The following is an 18,298-nucleotide window of genomic DNA, read 5'->3' as shown; positions in this document are numbered from 1 at the left end:
CGAAAGAAAGGAAAATTTTGTTCCGGGAAGGGTTGGGAAAATAATAATTTCCAAACTGTGAGCAGCCCTTTCAGCAAATCTTGACTGAATTTATATTTAATTTAGTTTTTACTCGACTCGTCCGTGTGAACGCCGTCTCTGACCCTCCCTTGCCTCTCTCCGCAGGGCGTCCAGGAGTCCGGTGTGCGGCACTGACAACCGCACGTACCCCAGCAAGTGCCACCTGGAGCGAGCGGCGGCCGCGGCGAAGGCTTGCAGCGGCGTGGCGGTGGGCGGCGCCGGGGGTGACGCAGGCCGCGGTATCCCCGGCATGGGCCCCTTGAGCCAGCCCCTGGCGCTCCAGCACCGCGGGCGGTGCAAAGGTGGGAGGCCCAATCAATCAACCCATCGTCCTTCCGCTGCCTCCCCTTTCTCTCCATCCTCCACGCGCATATCCTCTAGTGGGAGTTTTTCCTTATCTTTGAATCACCTTACTGCGCTGGTGAAAAATGACCATGTTCATGAAATAATGAAAATCCCCGCATTGATCGTAAACGAACGCATCATTCACTTTGGAACAGAGACCACCTACGAGCCGTTAAAAAACAAATACGTCCTCACTAAAGCCGTTGATAACGAATGAATAATCTGGCATATAGATCTGGATAAAATAATAAAATTCGAACGGACAAATAAAAACACAACAATTTCACAACTTAAAATATTTTTTTTCCATTTCCGCAACTATGGTTTCAACAACGTATGACATCATCAGATGATTTTTTATTGCCACATTAGAACAATAAACGCCGATGTACATATATTTAAATATCATTATTGCTTTCCTCGTAAAGATTACGATCAGATCAAAAGCAAGGTTAAGCAGGCCTATAAGAAAGATTATAGAACCTAACTATAATCTGAAACGTTCATATGCTTACATTATGTTACCCTCTATTGCGATCAAATAACACTCATCCGAATTTTCCTAATAAGGAAACGTGTCAAACACGCCCTGTCATACACACTCCCGTTGCAGTACGTAAATAATAGAGTTAGGTATTAATCCAAGGAACGTGTGGTTGGTAAAGTCATGGATTTCACTTTGTTCGAAGACTTACGCCGAATGAAATCCACAATTAATATTATGAAATTTATTTTCACGTTTTTCTCCGTCTACTTTGTATAGTTTTCCTGGTAAATCCAGTTCCACGAAAGCCTTCCTATTGGTATTTGAAATTGGATGAACATTGGAGTGACCAAGGTTGAACCCCGATGTGCTAAGAAGACAGTTGCCCTGCTCGCTAGACCAACGCGCAACAATACTAATATACCCTATAGCACAAATTTCACTGGAATGTTACTCAAGAATAAACCATATCCAAATAGAAATTAAATGGAGTCACAAATAGTTTTCCTAAAATATTTTACTCGAGTGTAATGCCGGAAGCTGTAAACTGTTTAGGTGAGGACAAATATAAAAAAGAAATACACTATCCAATGTTACCTAATCACGTATAGAATCAAATCATATTCCGATCGAACGTTAGATGACGTTAATAGAGTAAAAATTTAGGTCATTAGTTCACGTATAGAATAGCGGTAACATACTATATTAACAAATTTCTCATCAATTCTGAAACTGGTTGGATTGAAATGTGAAAGATCGCGCTTCCTACGTAAAAACACGTCGAATCAATGTTTTTTTTTGAGCTTTTAAGGAAATCGCTACTCTTCAGCCAAATGAAAATCGTTCAGTTAGATTTCCCAGGACTTCTGACCTGACCTAGTGGCATGTTTTTGTGTGGAATATTGTTCGCAATCGGGGATTTAGAATCCTACGTGTATAAGGAGACAGTTGGTCGAAAGGACATTTTTTTAAACATTTGAATTGCGCAAGAAAAGAGGGAATTATGGAAAATATTTATAAATGTATACGCCACTGAAATTTTTAAGCCTAAACTATAATTTTTTTAATATTGCATAACGTTTCAGTAAGTGAGATAGTGGATATGATGCATCTTGGAAAAGGGGAACTGTTTGCTTCAGCGAAGTGCGCAGACGCACGTATTCCACGCAGCTCCCTTTACGCAAGCCCTAGTATTTTTTTGGTACTTCCAAACTCTTTCACCCAATAAACAACACGCCCCGCTAAGGCTTCAAAGCACCTAACAGCTCTCCTTTCCATAGAAACGGCAAACACGTGCGGCGCGAGGAGAATTTATGGGCTGCTTCAAACCGCGGAAGCGCCGGGGAAATAATAATAATTCCCTTTACTCTCCGAGAACGGAATACTCTTACATTTCCCAGAACGTTCTTAAACTGCAGCAATCGACGTCCTAATATTTCACATTAAACATTTGGTTTCTTTGGTTTCGCCGATCCCTCCCGAGGAGAAATAAAGGACGATGAAATATGTATCTGTGCGTTATATGCGTCTTTAATTTTTCCCTCTTTTTTCAATTCTACGAGAATAGCGAACTGCTATGGAGCATATGTATCCCACGCAGATGCGTATGGAAATTTATTGATCGACATGCGGTGGAGTGATTGGTGTACTGGCTTCCCATCCAGAAGGCTTAAAGTTCGAATCCTGGCGGTAGTGGAAATTTGTAACACAATCCGTGCTTGGGGTGCTATGTACTGTAGCACTTAGTGGAGTACGCCGTCGATGGGGCATTTAATCGTGAACCCCTTTACGACTTTCATTAAGAGTAGGCAAGTGTTCTTCGTGTCGTGTCTCTCTCCACCCTTCCTTATTCTATTCTCTAAAATTCCTACCTCCGCCAAATTACCCACATAACCCTCACGGCGCAAATGATCTTAACTCCCGGTCGCCCCCCCCCTGATAACCACTGCTGTGTACGTACGTATATTCACGTATGTTCACGGGGGCGAGCACATTGCGCTACATTACTTCCATATGAAAATCAGTGTACGTATTATTTTACATTTTCAGCCTCTTGAAATTAATATTACAAAGCGGCAATATATGCTCTGGCTTGAGAAATAGATTAATGGAATGCCTCGCAGTTGCATGGAAGAAGTAAAGCCTTGAGGAGGGTTCGCAAGTGAGTTCCAAACGGGCATCTAATGAGAGTGAAGTCAAGCGTCGACCGTGACACGTATCGCCCATGAATGCCGGAAGGGGGGCGGGTAGAAGTATGCCGAGATCTTCATGCCCTGGGGTTGGATCCACCTCGGTTACTTCTGTCGCCTCAGCGCCACTCGTGCAGTTTTCAAGTACTTTGTCTTTAATATGGAGTGGCCGTGTTAATTGAGGTTGCAATATGTGAAGAGGAAGTGGGCACAAATGACCAGGTTCATAGATTTCTGCGAATACAAAAAAATGTGAAAGTGTTTTCTTGGCCAGAAACTAGGCTATATACTAGAATGGAATACATTAAAAACATCTTCGAGGTTAGCATTGGAACTCTGTAGCAAAATCTTTATAGCCTAGTACCTAAACAGGAGATGGATTTGCTTCAAGAGAAAGTTGTTTTGAAGCGCCACTAGACCAACATGAAGATTTTTGAGAATTTATTAAGAAAATCCGCTGCTAAATACCTCAGATTTTACCCCAGACTCCAAGCTCTAAAATCTCTTTCGTTCACTTAACTTAACTAGAGCTGATAACGACTGATAATTGCGTCAATTCCATGACGGTCATTTATTTTGTCTTAGCGTTGGATGACCTTGATACAATGCTATAATTATCCGAAGGTTGGTTTTTGATTAGTGAAAGTAATGTTCAGTCGAACTAAGCCTCTCGTCGTGGAAGTTTCAATACTTCAAGGCAAAGAATTATTTACTTTCCCTATTTCCTATAAGTATGGTTGGCATAACATTCACTCCATGAACTAATGGGCACTAGCGGTGGTGGGCAAAACCATTTTCCACGAAAATCACATCGCTTTTCACCGGAAACCACTCGTCCTGTCCGCCACTGATGTGGTCCAGTGACTCGCGGTGTGAATTTAATGGGAATTTGAACTCAGGACCCCCCCGGTCTGTAATCGAACGCCTCCTCCGCCACCGGGCTCTTCGCCGACTCCCTCTTTTCTCCCCCACAACCATACTAAGAATGAGGAAATATGGTGGAAAACTATAAGATAGGATTGGTGGTAAAATTTAGCGGATTTCCGACAAAGGGATTTTGTTTAGATTGCCCCGAAGGTGTTACGGACCGGCCAGTGATACCTTTAGTCCAGAGGAGACCTCGCCGAGAACATTAGACCGACCGTATAAATCGGTCGGCAAACTATGATGAGTAGGCTGTGACTCTGTAGAATATAAAGAGAGCGACTTCGGGAGTCCAACCGAGACCTCACCCTTTCCTTTCGCTTAATGGCCTCGGGTATCCAAGGGAATGCAATCGAATCGAGCGGCCAGGCAAAATACCTCTCAAAATCTGGTGTCGAATATTTTCGGGCGGGAAATTAATGTTACGTCTACAGTCGGGGGGGAAGATGGGTCGGTGGGGATTTGGAAGGGTCTGGGCGGATGGAACAAGGTGACCGACCGTCGGGGTGGCGTTTTCGGGATTTGCGGAGGAGGAGAAATGTTTAGCGCTGGGAGGTAGACTCAACAGACCGGAGGGGGGGGGGGGGGAAGAGGCGAAGGAGGTAATGGGGAGAGGCGGAGAAGGTGAGGGGTAAACTGTTGAAGACGGGCTGTTTGCTTAAAACCCTTTCAAGCGATTCTCCTTCGCCGAAAGAAGGAGGGAGGGGTAGAGGGGGATTATGCGCAGAAACTGGCGGAGAAGTACACTCTTCTAGAGTTAAGACGGGGGAATATCCTTGTGGGGAAGGGGCGCGAGGGTGCGGTGCCTGTGCCTCCCCAGATGCGACGCCCTGGTGGAGGGGCGAACCGTGCCGCGGTTGATAGGCCAGCGGCCCAGCTATCGCAGAATGACTCCTCAAAGAGAACGTGTCGGTCGTGTGCGCGGCTGTGCTTCTCCTCAAGGCGTCTGTCCGCGAGCCGGATTTCGAATTCTGATGAACTCAGCCGGTAGATATTCCTCGTAACAAGATTCGCGTATCATTTCGTGCATGGCGCAGTGAAGCTTCTGGTTAAACCATGCGTGGAGTTTACATATGTACTCCTCACGTCATGTTCCTCATGTAGAAAGATGACGTAGAAATATGGTTGAACCGGTACGGTGACTTAAATGTCTCCTACTGAGGGTGATGATGGTCGAAAATGAACTTGGTGGTCAAATCATTTCTTTTATTCTTCTAAAAAGAAGTTAACGTATTTCCATTCAATTTTTGTCATTTTTAGTGTGGAAATCCAGTGAGTTAATGAGCATTATTTTATTTAATTAATTTTGCTTTTTTTCATAATTATACATTGCTTTTTGAATTATATTTGCACGGTCATATGAATTTTCGATTGTTATATTCAAAATCGGCATGATTACAGTTTTACCCTGATTTTGATTTTGAATGCGTAGATACGCTTTTATGTGAACAATCTTCACAAAAGAAAATTTTCTGGAAGGTAATTCAAAAATATATTATTGTTAATTTAAAATTTGCTAAATGAAGAATTTCAGTTACATATTTTTTTAAATACTAATCATTTCCTAGCCTCTGTCTACACTGCGCTCAGGGATTGCGTGATAATAATGGCGGAAATGGGTCCAAACGCGGAGAGATTTTCTCGTGTCAAGGACAAACATAAGGGTGCGACGAACAGAGAAATTACTCCATCGCGAAGAATTATCTCAGACTCCACCTTGTGAGAACGCTCCGTGTTAAAAGTGATTAATCACTTGTTCCAACCTCAGTCGCTAAATGCTGAGTCGTCGTCAACGTCCAACAGTGACTGGACGAGCTGTTACTATTCATTCAGCTCCGAGTTTATTCCCGGAGCGTTTCTTCCTTCTTCCAAACTTCCAAAAGTTAATCTTTCACAAACATCACATTTCCTGGCTTTGGGTCCTTTTCTCTCTCCAAACCTTGAAAAATATGCATTTCGTTTGTAAAAGTAACATTGCTGAAGACAGAAATATTGCAATGCGATTTCGCCATCTCTTGTCGCTCAATCGTTTTACATGCAGTAGTGTATAAATGTATGTTTATATACATATATGTGTGTATAAATAAATATATATATATATATATATATATATATATATTATATATATATATATATACGTATATATATTTATATGTATGTACGTATATATATATATGTGTGTATATATATATATATATATATATATATATATATATATATATTTATATTTATATATATACGTATATATATTTATATGTATGTACGTATATATATATATATATATATATATATATATATATATATATATATATATATATGAGAATGGCAAACACATTCATTAACATAGATATAAGGAAATGGATAGCAACACATATAAGGCGGAATCGAGCAAATCACAAGCGCAAAAAGTTTCTTGACCGGGACTTGAACCACAGATCTTTCGACTTGAACTATCGAGGAAATGTTAATAACACTGAAATGTGCGTGGAGGTTAATGCATTAAAATGCCCCGATTCATTGGCCATTAGATGGCACTCGAGAGCTGCTTCACCCACTAAATAAGAATGAACGAGGACACAGAAGGAAAGGATAGTAGGGAAAGCAATCATACGTCATTAAGGATAGGAACCTGCAGGAAGGAACGTTCGATATATTTCCGTATAAAAATCAATATGCTTATTTTCTGGGCAGAAAAATATTAGGCTATATTAAATTACTTCACAACAATGCCTGAATATTAAAACTGTTCGAGTAATCGCTTTTGATACCCATTGAAGCCCCGCATTGTGAAAAATACATGTAGATAACAAAAAAGTGGCCCAATTTATTAAATTATGCAAGTTAAATCGAAAATGCAAATTTTAAATTCAATGCGCGACATACAAATACATATTGACTCAGGGCAAAAGTTCTTTTTTTGACTTAAATTGGAATCAAGACTACTAGTTTTGTGAGTTCAAATTGTTTGCGTACTTCAGAAAAAAAAATTCATTTCCATTCCCACTCACTTGGGGATAGTAAAGCAACTTCAGAAAAAGTCCCACCGTGAAACGTTGTCATGCTTCTGAACAGCATTCACGTGTTGATCCCCAGTAGACCCAGAGGATATAAAATGTGTAAACAGGCAGTCGACGAGAAGAGGCCTTTGTAACAAATATGCCCGTCATTTGATGCATAGCCCCGCTGACATTATCAGTTGATCAAATCCGTCCCAGACTAATCGATCGCTCATGTGCACTTCACCTCAGATAAGGCTTTTCCCTGCGTGACGCATAATATAAAAACACAGCGCAATACACATACCTTGGTTCTGGAATTTGTTACTGCAACGTTACGCTTGCACCTCATTGTGGAATTCGTTGACACATAATTTAAGTAGAAATTCTTCGGGTGGTCATCAGAAATGGCCCCTGGGCAGTTGAAGTAAAATCGTTCATGGGGCTTTATTCATGAAGAAAATTTACAAAACGGGAAAATCGTCAAATTAAAAAAAAAGAAGCAAAAAAGGATTTTCTATTGTAGATTAATTTAATATTGTTTTTACTGTCTTCGGCAATACAATTTGAATCACAGCGAGTGTTGTTTTTATGGATACATTTCTTTTTTAAGTTCTCGAATCATTGAAAATTCAATATTAATCTTCATACTTTCCTAGCACCTCATTAGCAGGCTGATGTATCTGCCGTTATCATGAGGAATTGTAGCTCCGCGGTTGAGGCAAGTTGTGTTTAAATACTCTTTAAATTAATATTCAATCATTTATGCTCCTGTTTCACCAGATATTGCCTCTAACAGTTGAATTTTATTCAGTTACGATATGCACGCACAAATGTATCTTATTCGAATGATATTTAAGGAGGATATAAGGAGAAAAGAGTTGAAAAATGTCTTGGATACTTTAGTTTAGTGAGGTTCTTCCGAGGATGTTCAATTTAATTCTATTTTCGTCGCCTACTCTGCCAATGACGGTATCAGCTCTTAATAAATCTGTTTGGGGTGATTCTTATATTGATGAATGGATAGTTGATATTTTCATAACCAGTGAGCCATCCTTAGAGGAAATTTTTATTTTGCAATCACTAACGACATTTTTTGCTTAGCTTCCATTTAGAAAACTGAAATTTTTCCGACCATTCTATCCTTCATTAGTAGCATTCTCTTTTAGCTATGCTCCAAATGTAGTTTCCTGGCACGACCTACAAGGTTTTCGATCTTGAATAATGATGTGGAACGTTCTTGACGATGTGTATACATCTACGTACTCAGGTGACCAACAGCAAGTTTTTTTTCACGATATCCCCGTAGTTTTTTTTAATTTCTTTAAATGACAAACTTCTCGTATGACCGAATATTAAATCCTCAAACTTTTTACTATATATCGCAAAAGCGAAAAATGCCTTGCCTCATATTTATTTCCGTTTATTGTGTTCTGAATCTTGAAAAATATTCAAATAGTCATCTCAATAATATCAGCTTGTTACTATTTTTATTTCGTGATAGAATATATTTCTTTAAATTTTAAAGATCGATGTTACTCTTCCATTGGTCTTTATACATGTACCTTTTAAGCTCGTGCTTTCCCGATCAGCTGCCTACTATACCAGTTTCACTGAAACTACAGTCTATAAGTGGAAGTTAATGGTGTGTGGAAGAAGGTTTACTAAAAATAAAGCAAGTTCTGTGATTACTAGGTCATTTTTTATAATCCTGGCATTTTAACCTCTCTCTATATGGTGTATGTGAGAGCCATCACGTTCCAGTGCTGTGACGCAGTGCTTGATTTCCACTTTAAATATCTTTAAGAAAAATATTTGGAACAGAGCGACTACCAAGATAAGAAATAGGGAGGACGTTGAGTCATCATTTCTACTGCCTAGCAACCGGAGGCGGTTTCTTCAAGGTGGGGACCGTTGTTAACTCATTCCGAGGTGGATGTTGAAAGAGTATTTCTAATGCAACGCTAACGATTGCCTCGTTAATTATATTACTCTATTTCTACGAAAGAAAAAATGCGCTGTAAATGAAATCAAAAACATTTCATGAAATAAGGACGGATGGATTGTTTTAATTTCAGGGGTGCGGTGAAGGCCTTCCTTAAAGCCATATCATGCAATAACTGCCCATTTCTCGATTGTCTTCTGAAGAGTAATTTGCAATCTGTATCCAGCGACTTAGATCCATTCGTGTCAAATTAGGGATTACACTACATGCTGGATTTCTTGGCGTGAAATTCGAGTTACGTTGATTAAGATTTCGTTAGACGTTGTGTAAATAACGGTAATGCTCACGCACCATGAAAGATTAAATATTGCCCTCTAGAGTAAGATACAAGACGGCGTTAAAGTTGATGGCTTGAGAGATAGATCAATTCGTCATGGAATGATAATAAATCAACGATTTACAGTGAGATTATGGTGCATAAGATTGTTTTGTAAAATGTTTCAATTCGATAGCAGTTGTACGATGGAACCAGAATAAAAGGAGAATGTATGAAGCAAGCGGTTTCTTCGAGTTTTGCATTTTTAAACTCGAATCAGAATGCAAAAAAAACAAAGGGTGTGGGGGGGTTTTGCATTTATCAGGATATGAGCAGATACTGGAATATTTCAAGCATTAGCCATGTATTGAGCGACATGGGATGCTTGATTTAAAGTCGCATTGACATGAAGATTTTTGTGCGTGTACCCTAGGAAAGATCTCATTGTTTCTTCATTATAATCTCATGCTTGGTCTCATTGTATCGTAAAGTGCACATGGCGCGAGTGGAGGAATCAAGAGGGGGAAATTGCAGAGGAATGCACATTCATTTCCGTTCTCTTTTTTTCACTTCTCCCGGAGCGACGGATGGGCCTCTTGGGTTGTCTCTCCGAGGAAACTCCGGATACCGATGCAAGTGCGAAAGAAGAGTGCCCGAAGGGTGGAGAGGAATGGGGGAGAGGATGGAGATCCTCGCTCCGATTGCGCTAAGCGGATCAAGTCGAGATCCGCACTGGAGCAAAGTCGCCCCTCTTCTTGGTATTTCGCCGCCCCTCCTCTCCTTGTCTGCGCGACCGGGATACATCCGAGGAGTCTGCCCTCCATCACCTCTGTCGACCCCCGACGCACCAGCCCCCCCCCCCTCCGCGAGGCACAAATCCCATTGTTGGTCTCGTGTTTTCATCCCCTCCGCGTCGCACCGCGACGGACTCGTAGTTCTCCCTGACGTCAGCGGATTCCTCGGGACGGTGATTTCAACCGGCGGGGGAGGAGGCGATTCCCCTCTGCCCACTTCCACCGACGTCTCGCGGAGCCGCGGACTCGGCAGGACATCGGGAAAGCGGCTTTTGTCCCACGCACGTCAATCGAGCGCCCCCACGTCGTCCGGCGAAGTCGGCCGCACGCGTACCCAAGTGGAAATTGAATAGAGAATCCCAACACATACCCTTCCCCACCTCCAACATATCAGATAATGAAACTTGGTGCGTCATTTTTCACCTCGCGGAAAAATCGCTACACCCCTTGACGGAATGCCTTCAACATATCCTAAGAATAGTTCCATTGACTTTTTTGTTACTAGGCCAGCAAACTAGGTAATTTTCAATGGGTTCCGAAAGATATCACTCAATTTTGTGATCTTTGAAGAAAGTTAGTACTTCTTAATGGCTGCTTAGCATGAATCTCACTGAATGAATGAATAAACCTACACTAACATAATTATTAAGGTGGGAAAAGTTGTCAAATACACATCAAAAGAAAAATTGTGGTAGTTAAAGCAGCTGTGACATTTTATTTTTTATTTTATTTTACAACATTGTTCACATACAGCAGTTGCGCCAATTTACAGTGAAAAATATAACAAACATAAAAGAGGACAAAAGACAATAACAGTAAAACATAAAAGGGGAGAGTTGGTAACACGGATCTTGAGTAAAGATGGAAAAAATTCAGTGATATTTTAAACAGGGCGCAGTTTTATGTAGGTTGGGAACATGGTCGTTTGGGGAAGAGATGAATATAGATTGGAAACCTTGGAATGTGGGTGGATGGAATAATTGAAATCGATGGAAAGAAAGACGGCTTAAAAAATCATTAGATGTGGTAAGGAAGGAGTGGGGATTGTTGGAAGAAATTTAGAGAAGTAATTAAAGGTAGAGGGAGGGCATATTGAGTATCAACTAACTGTTAAGGGCTGGTACAGGGGATAATTTGGGGCAATTGAGGTAGAATATCATGTCAAACGGTGTTTAGGGAGACAGGAAATATACGACGTTGAAGAATGAATTACTGCATATTAGAACATTTTGGTTTTTATTGTCGAATTAGGCAAGAAATTTGAGTGTATGAATCCGTGGCAGGTCTCTGTGCCCATTGAAAGTCTAACTTAACTTGTATAGCACTATTAATAATTAAACTGATATTCCCCAAAATAGCCAACTGATCATGTTTCAAATAAAAATTAATAAATTGCTTGTGTTGTAAATTAACAGTTTTTTGTAAAAGAAAATCAGTAACAGCGACGTCTTTGATTTATTAGTTAATAGATTTACATTAAATATTTACATGATATAAAAAATTCAGATAATCCATAGTTAAAATACGGTGACATTGTGCATTCAAAATATATCATGTAAATGAATGCTTCAAAGGGAATTTAATAGTATATATATATATATATACTATTAAATATTATTACTAATACTATTAATAAATATTTAATTATATTAATTAAATAATATTTAATTATAATATTAAATTAATACTATTAATAAATAAATAAATATATATATATATATATATATATATATATATATATATATTATATATACTATATATTATTTATATATATATATGTATATATAGATATATATATTTATATGATTTCGTCGAAGTAACACGTGTTGCATAAAAAACTTGGACAGCAACAAACAATGTAAGAACCCATAAAAAGAACACTCACACGTTATTTCTGAATAATTTCGACGGAATTTAGCTCCTATGTATATATGTATACATAAATATAGTATGTGTATACATAAATTAAGTAATTATGTATATATAATTTACATAGCGATATCGATTGCGGAAATTATTGCGACTCACACCCTGAATGTATTGCCCGAATCGAGTAGCGCACGGCCCCATCCCGAGGAGGCTTCAGAGCCGCGGAGCGACTATATTTAATGTGATCATAAATCTCTCGCACTCTCCGTCCTGCTTCCCTTAGCCCCATGCTGATATGTGTGTGGCGCACCGCGCAATTTGAGTCTGGCAGAGATTCGTTTGATCCCATGGGTTCCAGCGATTAATCGGTCTGAAGATTTCCTTTGAAATTATCGTAAATTACGTTATGGTCTGTCATAATTGATATTCCTCTCGATAGGTTAAATAGGCCTTCTTTGCTTCAAATCATATTGCGATGATTTTCCGCTCAAGTCATTTTTCGTGATTGTCATTCCCTTCTCAGCCGATTTAATCTTATGGCGTTTCCAGAGAATTACTCCGCGATGTACTTATTAAAAATTATGAATTATAGTTATATTTCCCGATAAAATATGATGGATAACTTGTAGGTACCGGTAACGTCCCCAATGTTTTATTGACATTCGAAAATGGACTTAGGAATGATGACATATGAAATGGCATAGTTTCGAAAATTTGAGAATGTATTAATATTATATTTTTCTGTCACCTAATATCGCCACCGTGTGAGAATGTAGCTTACCTCTTGTCATTAATTTACCTAAGAGCGGTAGCAGGGATCAATTTCCAGTGAGCGAATTGTGGGCATTTGATTTCATTTTATCTAGTACGGCCTATTTACGAGATCCACCGTCAACCCTGAAGATTATCAAGCCCGAATCAATCCTGATCTGGGATTATCACCTAAGCTTTTGCCAAAAAAAATAGTTAAACATGAATTCATGTTATTTGTTTTTTTTTAATTAGCCCTATCGGAAAGTCCATATACTATGCGAAATCAAAAAAACATCGTAACCAGGAGAAGAGCATTGTTTTATTTGCAAGTTTGAGGATAAGCCCCGAAGTTAGCGGTTATAATTTAATTTGTTAAAATCTTTATAAACTGTTATTTATGGGAATGTTTGAGAAGGGAGGAAGATATGTTACATCAAATTGACGAGGTAATGTGGGTTTTACTCAACTGAGCTCCATCATGACGCATCACGAGACCAATGGATTAAACCTTGGACCAATGGATTGTAATACTGTCAAAACCCTTAGAGTAATTACGTAGCCCTGAAACTACGAGGAAGGAGAGCCTTGAGGATATTCAAGGGATCTTTAATTTTGTTTCTTATATTCTAGGATTGGTGTCGCAAAAATAATGGGAATTACAAAGAAATAAATAGGGTGTGATTGTTTGTCATTCCACGCACACTGTGCACAAAATGAATTTCTATGGTTGTTTTCCTGTGTTTCGTGAAACGCGGAAATAATCGATCGCGGATAATTTCGGAAATAATCAATCAATCAAGGTATCATTTCGGAGAAGAATGGTCATGTACCTTTCATTTTAGGCGAACGTAGCGTTTTCTGTATGGTATGGCTCTTTTCCTACTCACGATACAGTTCAAGTAATCTCTGTTCAACTGCTTATTGGTTTCGATAACCCTGCACGTTGCAATTGTTTTTCCACTGAAATACGTTTGAATATATCTAGGATTCATTGTAGCGCCTTGTTATATTTTATTTCTTAGAGCATATATTTTCAATGCATCTAATTAGATAACGCCATAATATTATTAAATTGCACCACTGCCCCTTTTTCATAATGTTTCATTAATGAACAGGAGTTTCAGAAATAACTTTGCAGCTTCCACATAAAATAACTTATTTATTTTCCGAAAATAAATAAGTTATTTTATGTGGAAGCTGCAAAGTTATTTCTGAAACTCCTGTTCGCAATGGATTTCCACAAAGTCTCGGCCTCAACCATCAGTCACATTTCATTAATGAATTTATATTCAATTCCATTGCAAACACAACCGTCAAGTTCGCAGTTAAATGCTGCAAATCGTTGACAGCTAATTCAATTGCAGCGATAGAAGGTCGCGTAAGTATTTTTCTGTACCTCTGTGTTGTCATAATGAATTGGATCGATTTAAGTTCCAATCAACTTGCAAAGGATTGGAGAAATTGAAACTGGAATGTACCTGTAAGTACTAATCTCAATGTACTTGTAGGTAATAGTATTTCTTATTTTCCTTATTTTAGGTATTTGTAAGACGTTTGAACAATTTAAAATGGAAAGCTAATGCATTAACTTTTTTAAAAAAATGCTTATACAGTTCAAAAGAAAACTCGGGGCCAGCAATTCACGGGATTTATTCCAAATAAAACGATGTGTCGCTAAAAATATGTTATTTTACTTTTATTCGTCAATTCTTTTGTCCACTCCTATTCCGTATTTCTTCTACGCCTGATTTCCGCTGCAATTTCTTTCATTAATTCGTCGTATCAACGATGGGCTTCAGACCGCTTTCAGTTGTCTATCGTCAGCCAATAATGATTTGTAGCCAAATAACACTTCTATAATGTTTGAGCTAGTCTGACTCGTTATTAAGTTTGATCTCTAGTTCTCAGCTAGTCAGTGACATTGATAAAAATTCTGAGCTGACTTGCGCATTGTATTGGATGATATTTTATTTTATTATACGTTGTGGCTATCTTAAAATATTTCTTTTGGACTCGGGGTGGGTGTAAGGTGGTAATTTTCTTTTCCTTGTCATTGGATCTTTGTAATCACACCTTATAGAAGGATTATATGGTCAACGCTGAATGCTATCCCGGAAAATTACTGTAATTTCCGAAAATAGCCCTTTTTATTCCGGAAATCTACCTCGCGTGAAAATTACGTGTTATTCACTCACCTCAAACGGTCACCAGATCAACGCGGCCCGAGCGCTGTCGGGCGTTTGGGTGGTCCGCTCATTGGTCACGCGACTCACGCCAGGCGTCCCCAATGAGCAAGAGCTCAAAGGGATCAAGCAGGACTCAAAGGGAGTGAGCCAAGCGGCGATTACGTGCACGAGGGGACTCGTGCGGATGTCCACTAGGCTGCTGACTGGTACGTGACTTGCATCCGCTTCTATGCCTTTATACCACCGGTGGCCACGGCCAGATTCGATACTTGAGAGACGTAGTTGTCGTTTTGGCCATACTGGACAACACTCTTCAGCTCAATAACTTGGCATGATTAACGAAATACGTAAGTTTAAGGTAATCTAGTGGATAGAGATATTGGCCACTGACTGGAGGGCCTGGGTTGGCTACCGGGTGATACCTCTGGGAACCCTCAGCTTCGCCTGTGAAGCTGTGTGATTTTTCGGATACCTACCAAACTCTCCTAGGAAACCACAGACTGAACTGAGAAAAGAACTAGTCCCCACACCCTGATGTGTGAATTTCACTCGCTGTTAAGCTTAGTGGACCTAGATGAGCCTAACAGTCACCTACCAAACCAACCTTTGGGTTGATTACTATGGTTGGTTGGTGTTCAGTCACAGTTGAGTCACTTCGAATCCAATCGAACAGTGAGAATCTACACTTGGGCCAAAAACTCAATGTTCAACTCCAGAGGTAAATTTACAATTTTTAGTTATGCCTTAGTGGCCTTCAACCTTATATTTCTATAGCACTTCGCAGTCAATTTTCCCTCTCTAAAGTCAAACGTTATGAGGAAACTTTGGACACCCTTGCCATCATTAGATTGATCGCATGATACCATGACTGATGGCAGGCACCCTTTCTTTAGTCTTATTTAGTGTTTTCAATACTTAATTAAAGTCAAAAAGGCTTATTCTGACACTTAGCTACGGCTACGCTGTAAATTATACAGATCTACAATCTAAAGGAAGCACTTAAAGTCATTTTCAGTGGCTTGTGATAGAGGAGGAATAATTTTCACCGCGGGCGGCGTTCTATTTTTCAAACTCCACCACCGAGAATCGGGGAACATACTAGAGCGTGACCAAAATCAATGATCACCTAAGCTAAGTGAATGCCTTGTTTAATTATTGGTGGCCTTGCAATTTTTAATTGAATAAAGAGGACACCGAAATGTGTTTTAACTGAATGTCAGTATGTGTGACGTAGAAAAGTCATAATTTAATTCTTACTAAATTCTGCATGACAACAACTGTAATAAAATAACTGTGACTGTTTTAAAAATATATTTACTGCGGCATAACCGTTTGCCTGATGATTAATGCTTCGATGAATTTCTAAATATCGGATCCGGCTCTCTCTCCCTGCAGGTGGCCCAAGGAGTGTGAAGCGGACAATCGTCTCGGACGAAGCGGGTCGTCCCTCAGGGAACGAGGGCAAGAAGAGGGGCCGGGGCCGGCACCTGGCGGCCAGAGGTGAGCACGCCACAGTTTGAACGGGGTTCCCCCTCCTCTCTCGGCCCAGTCGACGCCGGATTTCACTTACTTTGCAGATTGCTCAACTTCGCCCCATGGCACGGGGTTGCTGCAACTCTGGGGAGCACGGAAAAGTGTGATATATTAAAATTTGATCCCGTAATACATGAAAAGTCGGTCAGATGCATTTAACCACGAGAATATATTTGATATTTGAGGAGAAAAAAATCCTCGAAACATTTCATCGATTTTACAATTCGGAAATTATTAATTGATTGAAAATTTTCATGATTAAAATCCCAAGTTTCACAACCTAGTTGTTGAAAGGATTGCATTGGGATCAAAACGTTTTGTGTGTATATTTACAAAGAATTTTTATTAAATGTCACTAGAAAACTTGGAGGTGGTTGGGGTAATGGGTTGTGAGGTACGAAGTGGCCAAAATAATGAGAACGGGTGGAAGGTTTCTTGGAATAGAAGTAGTAAATAGGGGGCCAGAAAAAGTATTTTGGGGACGGATGTTTTGGAAAATGACTTGTTAATGATAGTTCGTTGACGGAGCAGGGTAAGGAATTGCCTTCAAACGTATCATTAGAGAACACTATGATAATGCCTCTTTATAATTGAATCCGCGATCATTCTGCGGAAAAGTACAGTGTTTTCGAACTGACTTCCATAAAAAAATGGAGCAGACATTTGAAACATACATTGGCTTCTACAGAGTGCCGACATTGTGATGGTAATAATGACCATCAGCACTTTTGCAATGAATTCCTAACCGCATTAATTAATTGTTTGAGAACTACCTTCATTTTAATTTTAATCTGGAACAATTAGCACTAAAGTCTGGAGAAGGTGAAAAAGTCTGAGGAATCTATGAATGCAGAATGTTTTTAGCCCTGAGTATCTGAGTTCTGTATAATTAGCAATGAGGAATGTAAAGGCTTAGCCAGTTGAAATTGAAAACAGAATAATATTGCGTTGACATTACAATTTTTTTAATGATGAGAGGAAATAAAAGTAAAATGTTTTCCTCTATAGAAATACACGTTTATTGACAATAGTAGGCAATTTCACGTTTTTTGCGCGGACTTTAGTCACCAACTTTATCTCTTAACTTAGGATATCATTCAGGTTTTACTTTCAAGAGATAATTTTGTCTTTAATTTAAGAATATTCTAAAAAGAATTTCTTGTCGTTGATGGGTTCTGGGAGTGCTTTGAATGTCTAGATAATTTACGAGTTTATAGAAGAAAGAATAAAGCAGTTAAACCGAAGAAGGTCATATACTTAAAATTATGGGGTTTAATTTTGTCGGTGTTGCTTAGAGTATATACACAGGTATAGTATAAATATGTACACACACACACACATATATATATATATATATATATATATATATATATATATATATATATATATATATATATATATATATATATACGCTCACTCGTATATACTTGTATACATTTGTACGCTCGCGTTTGCTGTCAAACGTTTTAATCTCGGCTCCCTTTTTCCGCGACCGAAGAGAAACCATGCTGGTCGGACCTGGCGTACGCTCGGAGTATCCTCCACCAACTGGAACAGCAAGAGATGCAGCGGCAGCAGTCAGGCGCGGGAAGGGGTCGCCTGAGGGCCGGCAAGGAGAGGCGGCGCCAGGGACAGCAGACGTCCGGATCCCTCTTCCTGCCCGTGTGCCTCGACGACGGCAACTACGCCCCCGTACAATGCCACGCTGACACCGGGTACTGCTGGTGCGTCACCCCGGACGGCAGGCCTTTCCCGGACACCTCTGTGCGTGGCGGCAAGCCCAAGTGCGGCCGGGGCGGGGGTGAGTGGGGACCACTTGGACGGGTGACCTAGGGGGCGGATATGAGTAAAGTCAACGCAATTATCAAAGTGATTCAAACTCAAGAGTCAAGTCACATTTCAAT

At 39.7% G+C, this 18,298-nt stretch overlaps 1 protein-coding gene across 2 annotated transcripts in view; it reads left to right on the top strand.

Moving 5' to 3' along the window:
* The first annotated feature begins 290 nt into the window (after nucleotides 1-290).
* magu (SPARC related modular calcium binding-like protein magu) overlaps nucleotides 291-18,298 on the top strand; it is a 58,648-nt gene continuing 40,640 nt past the window's right edge. For both annotated transcript variants that reach the window (XM_071590350.1, XM_071590349.1), the window contains exons 1-3: nucleotides 291-362; nucleotides 16,257-16,361; nucleotides 17,893-18,195. In XM_071590350.1, coding sequence (XP_071446451.1) covers nucleotides 311-362; nucleotides 16,257-16,361; nucleotides 17,893-18,195 — 460 coding nt within the window. In that variant the 5' untranslated portion in view covers nucleotides 291-310. The remainder of the gene's footprint in view (nucleotides 363-16,256; nucleotides 16,362-17,892; nucleotides 18,196-18,298) is intronic.

The sequence above is a fragment of the Hetaerina americana genome, unplaced genomic scaffold, assembly GCF_022747635.1.
Source record: "Hetaerina americana unplaced genomic scaffold, ioHetAmer1.1.p SCAF_4, whole genome shotgun sequence".
Taxonomy (NCBI): Eukaryota; Metazoa; Arthropoda; class Insecta; order Odonata; family Calopterygidae; genus Hetaerina; species Hetaerina americana.
This window is presented reverse-complemented; position numbering and strand designations above follow the sequence as displayed.